The following is an 18,288-nucleotide window of genomic DNA, read 5'->3' as shown; positions in this document are numbered from 1 at the left end:
GTGTGGACTGGTCAGGTTTTAAAAGTGTCTTTGTGACTGCTCGTTGATCGTTGTCTTTTTTCCAGTGCTGCCTTAGATCCTCTTCTATGATCTACTACTTCGAGCAACATACGGTTTTGACTCATGTGAATAGTCACATGTCCCTTTGTTCGATATATTTCACCTCCTAAATTTAAATCTGTTAGATCTAGCATAATTTCCGTTATGATGAGTATAATTGCATGTATGTATAAGGTACTATTGCAAGTACTAGTAAGTATATACATACACATGTGTGTCGTCACATATTATGCTATTTTCAGATTAAATTAAACATAGAACTCCATAGATTTCTAACATATTTGTCGCCATGACATTTTTCCCTTGTATTTGATGAACTTCTTGTTTCAAATACCTCTCTACAAAAATACAGGGATAAGACTTGTCTCGATTATTTATTCCTTCCCTAGACTCTAAACATATGGGAGCTAGCCGCCAACACTCAATCTGTCGTTTTCGGTCCATTACATCAAAGTTGCATAAAGCCCCATCACAAAACCCCCTGACCTAGTGCCTCATATATAGCAAACAAAGCACCCACTTCTTCCTAGTTCCTATATACGCGCACGGAACAGTACCGGTCGGCCACAGTAGCTAGGCCGGCTCGTGCATGTCAGCGTGACGGTTGTCCGATTCTAATAGTAGCTCATCACGCTCGGCGGGCTCGCGGAGGCATCATCTAGCTGGGCGAGAGCGGCCTCGATCATGTGCTTGATCTGGATACGATTCGTCTGGTCCGAATCCACCTGGCAAAGAAAACCACAGGATTGTAAGTCTCTTTTTTTTCATCCAAAAATAGTAAAATATTATCGATGCTAAAAATGCCAATCAGTCACTCGCATCCGATCCAACCCACACACACTAATCATATGCGAGATAGCCGAGCACGTGCAGTTTGTGCCCGGCGACGGCGTAGGACTCGGACCAGTCGCTATCAAGCATGTGGAAAATAGATTTGTTGTGTTCCTGCTAGTGCTAGTACTAATAATTCATGCATGATGGAAACAGCCACGGCGCGACTTGCGGGTGGCTCGAACACGTGCCCATCGTTTTCCACGTGCTATCGACATGTGAGGGGCAGGGCAGCCATGGCGTCGTGCAGTACAGGAAACTCGTCGCTGCCCTTTTCAATTCGTGCCGTTCGTTATGAAACACAGGATCTTTTATTCACTCCACTTTTTTTTTATCTAAGGTCTAGTTTGAGAACACTGTTCTTCCAGTAGATTCTAATCTTACCCAGAAAAAATAAACTAATTTCTCTTAGAAATATGTAAATCCCTTTTAAAGTTTCTAAATTAGTCTTAATAAGCCCTAATAAAGAAAAGAACAGGAGAAAAAATGTCAAACTATACGGTCAAAACCAACATCCCCTAAATTCCTAAGCATTCGAAAACTTGACAAGAAAAAGCAGAGCACTCTGTGCTTGCTTCGCAAACAATGCACAATGCGAACATATATGCTGCTGCTAGTGCTTGCCTGCCGACGACGTACCTCGACGAAGATGGTGTGCATGAGGCAGCCGGCGACGGAGGTGACGCTGGCGGTGATGACGCGGAGCCGGAGCTCCTCGACGGCGCGGCACACGCGGGCCATGGCGTCGCGGCCCTTGCTGCACGTCACGTTCACCACCAGCACGCGGTCGCCCACCTCCGACACGCGCAGCTCCAGGACCTCCACGGGCGCCGGGGCGGCGGCGGGCTGCTGCAGGACCACGCGCGCCTCCTCGCCGTGCCCGTGGCCGCCGCAGCGCGCCCCCTCGCCGGCCTCGAGCGCCTGCAGCGCCCGCCGCTCCTCCGCCTGTAGCTGCTCGATGTACTCGATCGCGTCCTTGATGATCGACGCCTTGTCCATCTGCGACGCGGTTGCGATGTCTCCGCCGTCAGAATCAGAACAAGATGGCTTCTCACTGGATTTGGTTGGATTGGACGACCTCACCTGCCGTCGATCCCTCTGGCAATGCGATGCAATGCCGACGGACGGACGGACTGGACCTGGGCTCTCACCTTTGTGATGTTGGGCACGACGCTGCGCAGCGCGTAGAGCTTCTCGTTGAGCTTGCGCCGGCGGTCGCGCTCCATGAGGATGTTCTTGTTCGCGGCCGCCGCGCCGCCGGGGCCCTCCCGCTTCTCGGACGCCGTGGCCGCCACGCCCGCCGGCGCCCAGGACGAGTTGGAGATGGAGCCATCCGGCGAGCTGGAGTCGTAGCAGGACAGGGCATCGTCCTGGGTGCCCATGTAGAGGCTGCAGCGACGGCAAATTCCGAACAATCGAATCAGACGACTCCCTGCCAAATCCGATGATAGCGGTGGCGTCCGGCGTGGCATACCTGAGCTCCTCTGACTCCAGGTACTGCTGCATCTCCCAGTAGTACTCGAAGCTGTCGCCCATTTCCATGCCTGCTGCTCTCTCTCGCTCTTCTCCTTTTGATGCTCGCTGCGGGAAGCTGGAAGCGGGAGTGATGAGTTCACTCACTGGTCTCTCACTCGAGCTGTTTTATAGGCTCCGGCATGTGAGCCTTACAAGTAGGGCCCCACACCTAACGCGGACGCGGGCACTAATTAACTCCGTGTAAACGACCAGGAGGGAAACGTGCGCGAATTGCACCCGACGACGCTGACGCGCACGCGCACGGCTCCCCTGGTCTCCTCCTGACCTCCTCTGCGTGACTTCGTGTAAACGCCAGGAGAGAAACGTGCGGGAATTCTAGAGCGCCCGGCCACGGCCCTACCTTGGCAGCCGCGTCGACGACGCAAGCCCCAGACAGCGAGCTCACTCGTCCAAATTTTTTTGCAATTTAGTTCTTTTTTGTGTTTTATTTTTACAAATATATTATTTCTAGTTTCATTTTAAAAATGAACCTTTAGATCGACATCAATAGTATTGGCGTCTAACATGGGCGGATACCTATGTATGTTTTATACTATACTACGGCGATCGACGCCAATAATAATTGTGCTTAATACTAGACTATAGAGGTCGGCGCCAAGATAAACAACACTAATGTCTGCGCCAACATATACAAGACTATAGAGCTTGTTTTATATAAGTCCATATAAGTTCATACAATTCCATACAAGATCATAAAAATCTATAGAGGTCATACAAGTCTATAAAAAGTCGATACAATCCATACAAGAGAGTCCATGGAAGAAAAAGATAGTACATCAATGCCTCCTAGTCTTACCCTTGCCTAAAGTGTCGTGCCTCCTAGTCTTACCCTTGCCTAAAGTGTCCGTACCTGGAGTGTAGCGTTGTAGGGAGCGGTGCCGCTGAAAGGGAAATGACATCAACATTTCCTATAATCGATTTTGGTGTTTGACAACCATCACAAACCTTATGGACTAACTAGTTTGCCTAGTTGATCATTTATCAGGTGCATAAGTTCATCTACAACTATTCTAAATCGATTGTCCGGAATACCGTAGATTATTCCGGACAGGAGAAGCTTTTTTTGGAAAACAAACACCTATGCGCGGACCGTCCGCGACACCAGGGTGAGCCTCGGACAGGAACACTGCAAAAAAACATTGTTTACACTATGGACTGTCCGAAGGAGAAGCGAGTACCGGCCGAGACCAAGCACGGACCATCCGGCCTCAGGTGCGTACCGTCCGGTCGTTGAAAAACCAGAAAACCCCGAAGGTGACGGGTTCGATAAAATGCATTTTTAGCGTCCTCGCGGATCGTCCGGGGTGCTCGGTCGGACCGTCCACGACTGCTTTATCTGACATCTGACGACACAAATGCACTATATCTATTGATATACCCGTTACTGCTGACCGTTGCGATTTCAACTGTTGATGTGCAGGGGCGGACCGTCCGCAGTCGGCAGAATTGGAGCAACAGCTAGGAAGCGGTTAGATGCTATAAATACAACCCCAACCACCTCCATTCACATGATCCAAGCCTCTCATTCACTCTCATTCAATACAAGAGCATTCATTTCAACCAAAGACACATTCAAGCTTCCAAATCTCTCCAAGTTCCATAATTGTGACTAGTGATCATTAGTGATTAGTGACTTGAGAGAATGTGATTTTGGGTCTTTTCTTATTACTCTTGTTGCTTGGCTTTTAATGCTTGGCTTTTAATCGTGCTTTCTTCATCTCTATCTAAACTTTCTAAGTGATTTGTAAAGCAAGCAAGAGACACCTAATTGTGTGGTGATCCTTGCGGGGTCTTAGTGACCCGTAAGATTGAGAAGAAGCACTCGACCGATCTAAGTGACCGATTGAGAGAGGGAAATGGTTGAAATAGACCCAGCCTTTGTGGCCTCCTCAACGGGGAGTAGGTTTATTGGAACTGAACCTCGGGAAACAAATCATTGTGTTCATTTGTGTTGATCTACATCACTCGATTTGTTTCTTCCCTCTCCTCTCTTTCTAAAGTTCCCTTGCTCACATTATTTTGAGTTAGCTTCCAAAGTTATCCGCATTGATTGAGCAACTCATAGCAAGAAGAACTATCTTCCGCACTCCGAGTTCACACTTATTTATTTCTAACCCTAACCCTGGGTGAAGTGCATGTTCAAAGTTTATAATTTTTAGGTTTCGCCTATTCACCCCCCTCTAGGCGACTTTCAATTGGTATCGGAGGCCGGTGCTTCATTAGAGTTTAACAACTCGAAGTGATGTCAGGAGAACACGCCAAAAGAAAGATGGTAACCGGGGAAAAGCCGGGACATTCGGCAAAGAAGAACGAAGAAAGGACTGCATCGAAGGAGGCCGGCGACAAGCAAAAGGAGCACAAGGAGGAATCCGCCGGCTCCATCAAGTCACATAGGAAGGGTGACAAGAAGAAAAAGAAGATGAAGAAAGTGGTCTACTACGACACCGATTCTTCCTCACCTTCCACCTTCGGCGCCGAGTCCACATCTTTGAAGCACCAATAGCGTAAGAAGTATAGTAAGATGCCTCTTCACTATCCTCGCATTCCTAAACGTGTTCCTTTACTTTTCGTACCCCTAGGCAAACCACCATATTTTGATGGTGAAGATTATTGTATGTGGAGTGATAAAATGAGGCACCATCTAACCTCACTCCACGAAAGTATTTGGGATATTGTTGAGTTTGGAGCGCATGCATCACAAGTGGGCGATGAGGACTACGACTCCAATGAGACCGCCAAAATAAGACACTTCAACTCCCAAACCACCTCTATAAAGGTGCAAGGGTTGAAGAGTGCCAAAGAAATTGGGGACGTCCTCAAGACGACGCATGAAGGGGACGAGGTGACCAAAATCACCAAGCACGAAATGATCAAGGGAGAACTCGGTCGATTCATACTCAACAAAGGAGAGAAGCCACAAGTAATGTACAACCGACTCAAGACAATGGTCAACCAAGTCCGCAACCTCGGGGGCACAAAGTGGGATGACCATGAAATGGTCAAGGTTATTCTAAGATTTCTTATTTTTCGTAATCCCACTCAAATGCAACTAATCCGTGGAGATCCTAGTTATAAACAGATGTCTCCCGAGGAAGTGATTGGCAAGTTTGTGAGCTTTGAACTTATGATCAAAGACTCCAAACATATTGTCAACTTGGAGCATGGTGCCACCTCCACACCCGAGGTGCAACCTGTTGCATTCAAAGCAACGGAAGAAAAGAAGGAAGAGTCTACACCAACAAGTAGACTCCCAATCGACGCCTCCAAGCTCGATAACGAGGAGATGGCTCTTATCATCAAGAGCTTCCGACAAATCCTCAAATAAAGAAAGGGGAAGGACTACAAACCCCGCTCCAAGAGGGTTTGCTACATGTGTGGTAAGTCCGGTCATTTTATTGCTAAATATCCATATACAAGTGATAGTGACAGGGACGACGACAAGAAAGGGAATAAGAAGATGGAAAAGAAGAGATACTACAACAAGAAGAAGTGAGGCGAGGCGCACATGGGACGAGAATGGGACTCCGACGAGAGCTCCACCGAGTCCTTCTCCGACAAGGACGCCGCCAACATCGCCATCAACAAAGGCCTTCTCTTCCCCAACATCGGCCACAAATGTCTTATGGCTAAGGATAGTAAAAATAAGAAGGTACATTCTAGAGATAACCCAAAATACACTACTTCCGATGATGCAGGTAGCTCTAGTGATAATGATGATGATTTAACTTCGCTTTTTGCAAACCTTACCAAAGAGCAAAAGAAGAAAATCAATGAATTGATAAAAACCATTAACGAGAAGGATGATATCTTGGAATGCCAAGAGGACTTGCTCGTTAAGAAAAATAAAAAGTTTGTTAAGCTAAAAGATGCTTATGCCCTTGAAGTAGAAAAAATGTGAAAACTTGTCTAAAGAGTTTAATATTTGTAATGATTCAATTTCTTGTCTTAGAACTTAAAATGTTAGTTTAATTGCTAAGATTGAAGAATTGAATGGTTACAAACCCTCTACATCTACTGTTGAGCATGTCACTATTTGCACTATATGTAGAGATGTTAATGTTAATGCTATGAATGATCACCTTGATATGATTAAAGAACAAAATGATCACATAGCTAAACTAAATGCTAAAATTATCGAGCATGAACTAGAGAATGAAAAATTTAAATTTTCTCGTAGTATGTTTATAATGGGAGACACCCTGACATTAAGGATGACATTGGTTTCCAACAAGGAAGCCAAAGCAACGTCAAACTTAATGCCCCTATGAACAAGCTTTCTAACTTTGTTAAGGGCAAGGCTCCTGTGGTACAGGATAGGGAAGGTTACATTTTATATCCTGAGAACTATCCTTAGCACAAAATTAAAAGAATTCATGCTAGGAAATCTCATTCTGTTTCTCATCATGCTTTTCTGTGTAGTAATGAGGCTTCTAGCTCTAGGCATACAACTCATACCAAAATTCCTAAAAGGAAGATTGACAATGCATCAAATGAACATAGCATTTTAGTCAAGACTTTTGATGCATCATTTGTGCTTACTAACAAATCAGGCAAGGTAGTTGCCAAATATGTTGGGGGCAAACACAAGAGTCCAAAGACTTGTATTTGGGTACCCAAGGTGCTTGTTTCTAATGTGAAAGGACCTAAGACCGTTAGGGTACCTAAGAACAAGGCCTACATTTGTTTTGTAGGTTTATGCATCCGGATCGATAGCGGGTGCACAAACCACATGACAGGAGAGAAAAGAATATTCTCCTCATATGAGAAAAATGATGATCCCCAAAGAGCAATTACATTCGGGGATGGAAATCAAGGTTTGATCAAAGGTTTGGATAAAATTGCTATATCTCCTGACCATTCCATTTCTAATATTTTCCTTGTAGATTCTTTAGATTACAACTTGCTTTCTGTTTCTCAATTATGTAAAATGGGCTACAACTGTCTATTTACTGATATTGGTGTTACCGTCATTAGAAGAAGTGATGATTCAATAGCCTTTAAGGGAGTGTTAGATGGTCAGCTATATTTAGTTGATTTCAATAATAACAATGTTGAACTAGACACTTGCTTAATTGCTAAAACTAACATGGGTTGGCTCTGGCATCGCCGACTTGCTCATGTTGGGATGAAGAATCTTCACAAGCTTCTAAAGGAGGGACACATTTTAGGACTAACCAATGTTCATTTTGAGAAAGACATGATTTGTAGCGCATGTCAAGCAGAGAAGCAGGTTGAAGCTCATCATTCACACAAGAACATTATGACGACCGAGAGGCCGCTTTAGCTACTCCACATGGATCTATTTGTCCCAATTGCTTACATAAGCATCGGCGGGTATTGTCTTGTAACTGTGGATGATTATTCTCGCTTCACTTGGGTGTTCTTTTTGCGGGAAAAATCACAAACCCAAGAGACGTTAAAGAAATTCTTGAGACGGGCTCAAAATGAGTTCGAGTTGAGAATTAAGAAGATTAGAAGGGACAATGGAACGGAGTTCAAGAACTCTCATATTGAAGGATTTCTTGAGGAGGAGGTCATCAAGCATGAGTTATCTTCTCCCTACACACCTCAACAAAACAGTGTTGTGGAGAGGAAGAATAGAACTCTCTTAGATATGGCGAGGACCATGCTTGATGAGTACAAGACAACGGATCGGTTTTGGGCGGAGGCGATTAACATCGCTTGCTACTCCATCAACCGACTCTACCTTCACCAAATCCTCAAGAAAACATCATATGAACTCCTCACCGGTAAAAAGTCCAATGTTTCTTATTTTAGAGTTTTTGGGAGCAAATGCTTTATTCTTATTAAGCAAGGTAGAAATTCTAAATTTGCTCCTAAAGCAGTAGAAGGTTTTTTACTTTGTTATGACTCAAACACAATGGCATATAGAGTCTTCAACAAGTCCACTAGACTAGTTGAACTTTCTTGTGACATTGTGTTTGATGAGACTAATGGCTCCCAAGTGGAGCAAGTTGATCTTGATGAATTACATGATGAAGAGGCCCCATGCGTCGCGCTAAGGAACATGTCCATTGGAGACGTGTGTCCAAAAGAACCCGAAGAGTCTTCACAAGCACAAGATCAACCATCATCTTCCATACAAGCATCTCCACCAACTCAATATGAACAAATGGCTCAAGAGGAAGAGGATCAAGATCAAGAAGATGAGCCACCTCAAGAGGAGGACATTGATCAAGGGGAGAGGATGATCAAGATAAGGAAGATGGTCAAGAGATTCAGGATCAAAGACCACCAGACCCAAGAGTCCACCAAGCAATTCAAAGAGATCACCCCATCAACTCCATTCTTGGTGACATCCACAAGGGGGTAACCGCTCGTTCGAGTTGCTCATTTTTGTGAACATTACTCTTTTATGTCTTCTATTGGGCCATACATGATAGATGATGCACTAAGAGATCCAGATTGGGTGGTGGCAATGCAAGAGGAGCTCAACAACTTCATAAGAAATGAGGTATGGCATTTAGTTCCACGTCCTAACCAAAATGTTGTAGGTACCAAGTGGGTATTCCACAACAAACAAGATGAGCATGGTGTGGTGACTAGGAACAAAGCCCGACTTGTTGCCAAAGGATATTCATAAGTCGAAGGTTTGGATTTTGATGAAACCTATGCACTCTTAGCTAGGTTTGAATCAATTCGAATATTACTTGCCTATGCTACTTACCATGGCTTTAAGTTGTATCAAATAGACATGAAAAGTGCCTTCCTAAATGGACCTATCAAGGAAGAGGTATATGTTGGGCAACCTTCCGGCTTCGAATATAGTGAGTATCCTTCACATGTGTATAAGCTCTCAAAGGCGCTTTATGGGCTCAAACAAGCCCCAAGAGCATGGTATGAATGCCTAAGAGACTTTCTTCTCACTAATGGTTTTAAAGTCGGTAAAGCTGACCCTACTCTCTTCACTAAAACAATTGATAAATACTTGTTTATATGACAAATTTATGTTGATGATATTATCTTTGGGTCTACTAACAAGTCATTTTGTGAAGAGTTTAGTAGGACTAAGATACAAAAAATTGAGATGTCCATGATGGGGGAGTTGAAGTATTTCCTCAGATTCAAAATCAAGCAACTCCAAGAGGGCACCTTCATGTGCCAAACTAAGTACATTCAAGATATTCTTAAGAAGTTTGGAATGAAGAATGCCAAACCCATCAAGACTCCCATGGGAACAAATGGGCATATCGACCTCGACATATGAGGTAAATCTATAGATCAAAAGGTATACCGGTCGATGATAGGTTCTTTACTCTATTTATGTGCTTCACGACTGGATATTATGCTTTCAGTATGCATGTGTGCAAAGTTCCAGGCAAATTCTAAGGAAGTTCACCTTAGGGCCATGAAAAGAATCATGAGATATTTAGTTTACACACCTAAGTTTGTGAAAGGGAAATGGACTTAATCATTTCCTATAATCGATTTTGGTGGTTGACGTCCAACACAAACCACATGGACTAACTAGTTTGTCTAGATATCATTTATCTCAGGTGCATAAGGTTCAACACAAACCAAGAAAGAAATTCAGTTGGGAACACAATCAAAATTTGGAGCAAGACATGAGAGTGTGCTGCCAAGTGGTGCACCAGACAGTGTCCGATGCACCAGGCCCTCGACCAAATAAACAGGCCAATCTCGGGAATTAGTCAGGCACACTCCACTATAATTCATCGGACTGTCTGGTGAGCCAGCGAAGCAATGGTCACTGCGCGCCAACGGTCGACTGCAAAAAGGGAACAGTAGTGAACAATGCCTCGCAGAAGTCAGAGCGCATAAGTCAGAGGTCATCGGACATGTCCGGTGCAGCAAAAGGACAAAGGGTTCCAACGGTCAACAGCTCCAAACCCCAATGGGCGCGCTGATGTGGCGCACACCGGACGGTGAACAATGACTTTCTGGTGCACCACCGGACTGTCTGGTGTGCCCATCGCCAGCAAAAACATCCAATGGCTAAAAAGTGGTTGGGGGCTATAAATACCCCCAACCACCTCATTCAAAGCCATCCAAGCATTCTGAAATTTTCATTCATTGCAAGAGCAAAGTCCAACACTCCAAGACACAATCAAAGCAATAAATCCACTCCAAGTTCCCAAAATCAACGCTAGTGCTTAAGGGCTTGTGAGAGGATCATTTGTGTTCTTTTGTTGCTGTTGTCGCTTGGATTGACTTCTCTTCTTCCCATTCTTATTTCTAAGTGTTTGTAAAGCTAGCAAGAGACACCTAAGTGTGTGGTGGTCCTTGTGGGGTTTTAGTGACCCGTTTGATTAAGGAGAAGGCTCACTCGGTCTAAGTGACCGTTTGAGAGAGAGGGAAAGGATTGAAATAGACCCGGCCTTTGTGGCCTCCTCAACGGGGACTAGGTTCTTTGGAACCGAACCTCGGTAAAACAAATCACCGCATTCACTTGTGTTGATTTCCATTTGATTTGTTTTCCCTCTTTCCTCTCTCTAGAGTTTCCTTGCCAATATTGATTTGAGTTTGCTCCCAAACGTCATCCGCATCATTTGAGCAACTCATGGCAAGAGAAACAATCTTTCACCTCGAATTTAATTCTAATGCTAACCCCTGCCTTAGTGTGTGTTTAAGTTTATAAATTTTAGGTTTCGCCTATTCACCTCCCCCTCTAGGCAACTTTCAATTGGTATCGGAGCTAGTGCTTCATTAAGAGTCTAACAAACTTGAAGTGGTGTATGGAGATCACGCTAAGAGGGAGATCGTGACCGGTGACAAGCCCACGGGCTTCGGGAAGACTCCATCAAGGGAGTCTGGCAACAAGTACAAGGAGGAATCCTCTTCCTCCATCAAGTCACATCGGAGAGGTGATAACAAGAAGAAGAAAATGAAAAAGATGATTTCCTACGAGACCAACTCTTCATCACCCTTGAGAGCACCTAGAGGGGGGGTGAATAGGTGATCCTGTAAAAACTTAACTTATAGCCACAAAAACTTGTTAGGGGTTAGCACAATAATTGCCAAGTGGCTAAGGAGGAGATCTTGCACAATATGACAATTACAGAGAAGACACAGAGATTTATCCCGTGGTTCGGCCAAGTACAAAACTTGCCTACTTCCACGTTGTGGCGTCCCAACGGACGAGGGTTGCAATCAACCCCTCTCAAGTGGTCCAAAGACCCACTTGAATACCACGGTGTTTTTGCCTTGCTTATCTTTATCCCACTCGCGAGGAATCTCCACAGATTGGAGTCTCTCGCCCTTACAATTAAGATTCACAAAGAAGCACGGAGTAAGGGAGGGAAGCAACACACACAAATCCACAGCGAAGCGCACACACACACGGCCAAGATTCGAGCTCAAAGACTATCTCACAGTTTCTCACAAGAACAGAGCTCGAATCACTTAGAATCACAAACGGATGCGCAAAGACTTAGTGTGGATGATCAGGGATGCTCAAGAGTTGCTTGGTGTCCTCCTCCATGCGCCTAGGGGTCCCTTTTATAGCCCCAAGGCAGCTAGGAGCCGTTGAAAACAAATCTGGAAGGCCATCTTTGCCTTCTGTCGTCGGGCGCACCGGACAGTCCGGTGCACACCGGACAGTGTCCGGTGCCTGATTCCTTTCCTTAAATGGCGAAGCCGACCGTTGCAGATGCGGGAGCCGTTGGCGCACCGGACATGCCTGGTGCACACCGGACAGTCCGGTGCCCCCTTCCGACCGTTGGCTCGGCCACGTGTCCTGCGCTGATCGCGCGGCCGACCGTTGGCCCTGGCCAACCGTTGGCTCACCGGACAGTCCGGTGCACACCGGACAGTCCGGTGAATTTTAGCCGTACGCCGTCAGTCAATTCCCGAGAGCGGACTCTTCGGCCGAGGGAGCCTGGCGCACCGGACACTGTCCGGTGCACCACCGGACACTGTCCGGTGCACCACCGGACAGTCCGGTGCCCCAGACCGAAACAGCCCCTTGGCTTTACACAGCCAAGTCTTCTCTTCTCTTCTTCTATCTGTTTCTAACACTTAGACAAATATATTAGTACACAAAACCAATGTACTAAGACTTAGAAACATACCTCTGCTGTAGATTTGCACTTTGTTCATCCATAGGCATTGATTCTCATTTCAGCACTTGAGTTGACACTAAATCACCAAAATACTTAGAAATGGCCCAAGGGCACATTTCCCTTTCAATCTCCCCCTTTTTGGTGATTTATGCCAACACAACATAAAGCAGATAGAACAAGTGCAAAATCACTTCAAATAAAAACTCCAATTGGTTTTGATTCATTTTTGGCATATATGGATCATCCTTTGCCACCACTTGGTTTGTTTTTGCAAATCAAACTCAAATCTCTATTTCTATGTCAAACACACATGTTGAAGCATAAAGAGAGTCATTCCAAAAGATATTGTCAAAGATTTCAAAAACTCCCCCTATTTCACACTTCTCCCCACAAGAAGCCAACTTTTGACAATAGAGACAATAAGAGACAATAGAAGCTTTTGACAAAACAAAAACTCTATTCTACTATTTTCAAAATCTCTCAAGTGGTAGCTGATCCATTTATCACTTTGGCCTTTATTTTCTCCCCCTTTGGCATCAAGCACCAAAACGGGATCAATCTTGGCCTTCTAACCCCATTGCTTCACCAAGATCTTCAATAAGAATACAAAGGCAATAAGATTGCAGGAGATGAACTTGGAATTAGTTACCCTCTCATCGGAGTGCAGTGGAAGTCTTTCATGGTCCAAGTCCACCTTTTCCCTTTCAATCCTCCTTCGAGACTAAATCATCAAACTCAAGCACATGGTTAGTCTCAAAGGGTCAAGTTGTAACACATCTCCCCCTAAACATGTGCATCACTTGCAACGGACTTGTGAGGTCCAGGGAGTGTTTGTACAACTTGAGCACCATAATAATGCAGCAAAATGCAAAAAGGAACATGATCAAAAGCATAAGTACATGTATGCTACAATTCAATCCAGGTTCCGCGAATCTATGACATTTAGCTCACTACGCAACCTGCAAAAGGTCTTCTCATCTAGAGGCTTAGTGAAGATATCGGCTAGCTGGTTCTCGGTGCTAACATGAAACACTTCGATATCTCCCTTTTGCTGGTGGTCTCTCAAAAAGGGATGCCGGATGTCTATGTGCTTTGTGCGGCTGTGCTCAACAGGATTCTCCGCCATGCGGATAGCACTCTCATTGTCACATAGGAGTGGGACTTTGCTCAGATTGTAGCCAAAGTCCCGGAGGGTTTGCCTCATCCAAAGTAGTTGCGCACAACACTGACCTGCGGCAACGTACTCGGCCTCAGCGGTGGATAGGGCAACGGAGGTTTGTTTCTTAGAGTTCCATGACACCAGGGACCTTCCTAAGAATTGGCACGTCCCCGATGTACTCTTCCTATCGACCTTACATCCAGCATAGTCGGAGTCTGAGTATCCAACTAAGTCAAAGGTAGACCCCTTTGGATACCAGAGCCCGAAGCAAGGCGTAGCAACCAAATATCTAAGAATTCGCTTCACCGCCACTAAGTGACACTCCTTAGGATCGGATTGAAATCTAGCACACATGCATACGCTAAGCATAATATCCGGTCTACTAGCACATAAGTAAAGCAAAGAACCTATCATTGACCGGTATGCTTTTTGATCAACGGACTTACCTCCTTTGTTGAGGTCGGTGTGTCCGTCGGTCCCCATCGGAGTCTTTGCGGGCTTGGCGTCCTTCATCCCAAACCGCTTTAGCAGATCTTGCGTGTATTTCGTTTGGGAGATGAAGGTGCCGTCCTTGAGTTGCTTCACTTGGAACCCAAGGAAGTAGTTCAACTCGCCCATCATCGACATCTCGAATTTCTGCGTCATCACCCTGCTAAACTCTTCACAAGACTTTTGGTTAGTAGAACCAAATATTATGTCATCGACATAAATTTGGCACACAAACAAATCACCATCACATGTCTTTGTAAAAAGAGTTGGATCGGCTTTCCCAACCTTGAAAGCATTAGCAATTAAAAAGTCTCTAAGGCATTCATACCATGCTCTTGGGGCTTGCTTAAGTCCATAGAGCGCCTTAGAGAGCTTACACACATGGTCGGGGTACCGTTCATCCTCGAAGCCAGGGGGTTGCTCCACGTACACCTCCTCCTTGATTGGCCCGTTGAGGAAAGCGCTCTTCACATCCATTTGGTACAACCTGAAAGAATGGTGAGCGGCATATGCTAGCAAGATACGAATTGACTCTAGCCTAGCCACAGGAGCGAAAGTCTCCTCAAAGTCCAAACCTGCGACTTGGGCATAACCTTTTGCCACAAGTCTAGCCTTGTTCCTCGTCACCACCCCGTGCTCGTCCTGTTTGTTACGGAACACCCACTTGGTTCCCACAACATTTTGCTTCGGACGAGGCACCAGTGTCCAAACTTCATTGCGCTTGAAGTTGTTAAGCTCCTCCTGCATGGCCAACACCCAGTCCGGATCTAGCAAGGCCTCCTCTACCCTGAAAGGCTCAATAGAAGAGACAAAGGAGTAATGCTCACAAAAATTAACTAATCGAGATCGAGTAGTTACTCCCTTGCTAATGTCACCCAGAATTTGATCGACGGGATGATCCCTTTGAATTATCGCTCAAACTTGGGTTGGAGGTGCCGGTTGCGCTTCTTCCTCCATCACTTGATCATCTTGTGCTCCCCCTTGATCAAGCGCCTCCACTTGAGGTACCTGTTTGTCATCTTCGATTGGGGGATGCACCATAGTTGAGGAAGAAGGTTGATCTCGTTCATCTTGTTCTTGTGGCCGTACTTCTCCAATCGCCATGGTCCGTATAGCGGCCGTCAGAACATCTTCTTCATCGGTTAGTAGCTCATACGAAGTCTTCTTGAGGAGGCGATGAAGGTAGACCCTGTTGATGGCGTGGCAAGCCGTGTTCACGGCTTCCGACCAGAAACACTCGGGGGTCTTGAATTCTCCAAGCATTGTCCTTGCCATATCAATTAGCGTCCTGTTCTTCCTCTCTACCACACCATTTTGCTGTGGTGTGTAGGGAGCGGAAAACTCGTGCTTGATCCCTTCCTCCTCAAGGAACTCCTCCACTTGAAGGTTCTTGAATTCGGACCCGTTGTCGCTCCTTATCTTCTTCACCTTGAGCTCAAACTCATTTTGAGCTCTCCTGAGGAAGCGCTTGAGGGTCCCTTGGGTTTCAGACTTATCCTGCAAAAAGAACACCCAAGTGAAGCGGGAAAAATCATCAACAATAACTAAACCATACTTACTCCCTCCTATGCTCAGATAGGCGACGGGTCCGAAGAGGTCCATATGCAGCAGCTCCAGGGGTCTTGAAGTGGTCATCACATTCTTGCTGTAATGCGTTCCTCCCACTTGTTTACCTGCTTGACAAGCTGCACAAGGTCTATCTTTTTCGAAATGCACGTTAGTCAAACCTATCACGTGTTCTCCCTTTAGAAGCTTGTGAAGGTTCTTCATCCCCACATGTGCTAAGCGGCGATGCCACAGCCAGCCCATGCTAGTCTTAGCTATTAAGCATGCATCTAGACCGGCCTCTTCTTTTGCAAAATCAACTAAATAAAGTTTGCCGTCTAATACACCCTTAAAAGCTAATGAACCATCGCTTCTTCTAAAGACAGACACATCTACATTTGTAAATAGACAGTTATACCCCATATGACATAATTGACTAACAGATAGCAAGTTATATCCAAGACTCTCTACTAAAAATACATTAGAGATAGAATGCTCATTAGAAATTGCAATTTTACCTAACCCTTTTACCTTGCCTTGATTCCCATCACCGAAAATAATTGAATCCTGGGAATCCTTTTCTTGACGTAGGAAGTGAACATCTTCTTCTCCCCCGTCATATGGTTTGTGCATCTGCTGTCGATAATCCAGCTTGATCCCCCGGATGCATAAACCTGCAAGGCAAATTTAGGCTTGGGACTTAGGTACCCAACTCTTGTTGGGTCCTACAAGGTTAGTACAAATTTCCTTAGGGACCCAAATGCAAGTTTTGTCACCCTTGCATTTTGCCCCTAATTTCCTAGCAATTACCTTCTTACCCTTTCTACAAATAGCAAAGGGAGCATTGCAAGCATAATAAATGGTAGAAGGTTTGTTCACAACTTTTCTAGGACATTAGCAAAATTTCTCCTAGGCATATGCACATCATTTCTCCTACACATATCTCTATCGTGTTTATAGGAAGAACTAGAAGCAAACATGGCATGAGAATCATAAACATGTGAATCAAAATCATTATACGCGTTTCTAGCATGTCTCCTATCATAGTACAAGAAAGCATGGTTCCTTTTAGCACTACTAGCCATAGGAGCCTTCCCTTTCTCCTTGACGAAGATGGGAGCTTTATGGCTTGTTAAGTTCTTGGCCTCTCTCTTGAAGCCAAGACCATCCTTAATTGAGGGGTGTCTACCCACTGTGTAGGCATCCCTTGCAAATTTTATTTTATCAACTTCACTCTTGCTAGTCTTAAGTTGAGCATTAAGACTAGCCACTTCATCATTTAGTTTTGAAATTGAAACTAAGTGTTCATTACAAGCATTAACATCAAAATCCTTACACCTAGTGCAAATTGTAATATTTTCAACACACGAGTTACTTGCTACTTCTAGTTTAGCAGTTAAAACATTAATTTCATCTTTTAAAGAAGAAATGGTTTCATTACAAGTAGAAAGTTCACAAGAAAGTATTCCATTTCTTTTAACTTCTAGAGCAAGTGAATTTTGTGCACTAACAAATTTATCATGTTCTTCATATAAAAGGTCTTCTTGTTTCTCTAAGATTCTATCCTTTTCATTTAAGGCATCAATCAACTCATTAATTTTAGCTATCTTAGTTCTATCCAATCCCTTGAATAAACTAGAGTAATCAATCTCATCCTCACTAGATTCATCATCACTAGAAGAATCATACGTATTAGCATTACGAGTGGTTACCTTCTTTTCCCTTGCCATGAGGCAAGTGTGATGCTCGTTGGGGAAGAGAGCCGATTTGTTGAAGGCAGTAGCAGCAAGCCCTTCGTCGTCGGAGTCGGACGAAGAGCAATCCGAATCCCACTCCTTTCCAAGGTGTGCTTCACCTTTGGCCTTCTTGTAAACCTTCTTGTTCTCTCTCTTCCCATTTTTCCCTTGCTCCTGGTCACTATCATTTTCGGGACAGTTAGCAATAAAATGACCAAGCTTACCGCATTTGAAGCATGATCGCTTTCCCTTGGTCTTGGCCTTGCTTGGCTGTCCCTTTCGATTTTTTAGCGCCGTCTTGAATCTTTTAATGATGAGGGCCATCTCTTCATCATTAAGACCGGCAGCCTCAATTTGTGCCACCTTGCTGGGTAGCGACTCCTTGCTCCTTGTTGCCTTTAGAGCAATGGGTTGAGGCTCGTGGAGTGGACCGTTCAATGCGTCGTCGACGTATCTTGCCTCCTTGATCATCATTCGCCCGCTCACGAATTTTCCAAGTACCTCCTCGGGCGTCATCTTCGTGTACCTGGGATTCTCACGAATATTGTTCACGAGATGAGGATCAAGAACGGTAAATGACCTGAGCAGTAGGCGGACGACGTCGTGATCCGTCCAACGCGTGCTTCCGTAGCTCCTTATTTTGTTGATAAGGGTCTTGAGCCGGTTGTAAGTTTGAGTTGGCTCCTCTCCCCTTATCATGGCGAATCGTCCAAGCTCGTCCTCCACCAACTCCATCTTGGTGAGCATGGTGATGTCGTTCCCCTCGTGAGAGATCTTGAGGGTGTCCCATATCTGCTTGGCATTGTCCAAGCCGCTCACCTTATTGTACTCTTCCCTGCACAAAGATGCTAAGAGAACAGTAGTAGCTTGTGCATTTCTATGAATTTGT

At 45.0% G+C, this 18,288-nt stretch overlaps 1 protein-coding gene across 1 annotated transcript; it reads right to left on the bottom strand.

Moving 5' to 3' along the window:
• Nucleotides 1-332: 332 nt before the first annotated feature.
• Nucleotides 333-2,505, bottom strand: LOC100284818 (uncharacterized). The gene is made up of 4 exons (NM_001157713.2): nt 2,366-2,505; nt 2,043-2,280; nt 1,531-1,890; nt 333-785 (listed from the first exon to the last, which is right to left on the bottom strand). The coding sequence occupies exons 1-4, from the start codon at nt 2,431-2,433 to the stop codon at nt 675-677; spliced, it is 777 nt and encodes a 258-aa protein (NP_001151185.2). The 5' UTR covers nt 2,434-2,505; the 3' UTR covers nt 333-674.
• Between the last annotated feature and the right edge of the window lie 15,783 nt (nt 2,506-18,288).

Source organism: Zea mays, chromosome 10 (assembly GCF_902167145.1).
Source record: "Zea mays cultivar B73 chromosome 10, Zm-B73-REFERENCE-NAM-5.0, whole genome shotgun sequence".
Taxonomy (NCBI): Eukaryota; Viridiplantae; Streptophyta; class Magnoliopsida; order Poales; family Poaceae; genus Zea; species Zea mays.
The sequence above is the reverse complement of the archived record's forward strand: the minus strand, read 5'-3'. Positions and strand labels throughout refer to the sequence as shown.

Bases quoted from the DNA above. Each gene is read 5' to 3' on its own strand.
- LOC100284818 (NM_001157713.2), bottom strand. From the start codon at position 2,433: ATGGAAATGGGCGACAGCTTCGAGTACTACTGGGAGATGCAGCAGTAC. The intron at 2,281-2,365 runs GTATGCCACGCC...CCGTCGCTGCAG, and splicing joins CTGGAGTCAGAGGAGCTCAG to CCTCTACATGGGCACCCAGG. The intron at 1,891-2,042 runs GTGAGAGCCCAG...ACCGCGTCGCAG, and splicing joins TCGTGCCCAACATCACAAAG to ATGGACAAGGCGTCGATCAT.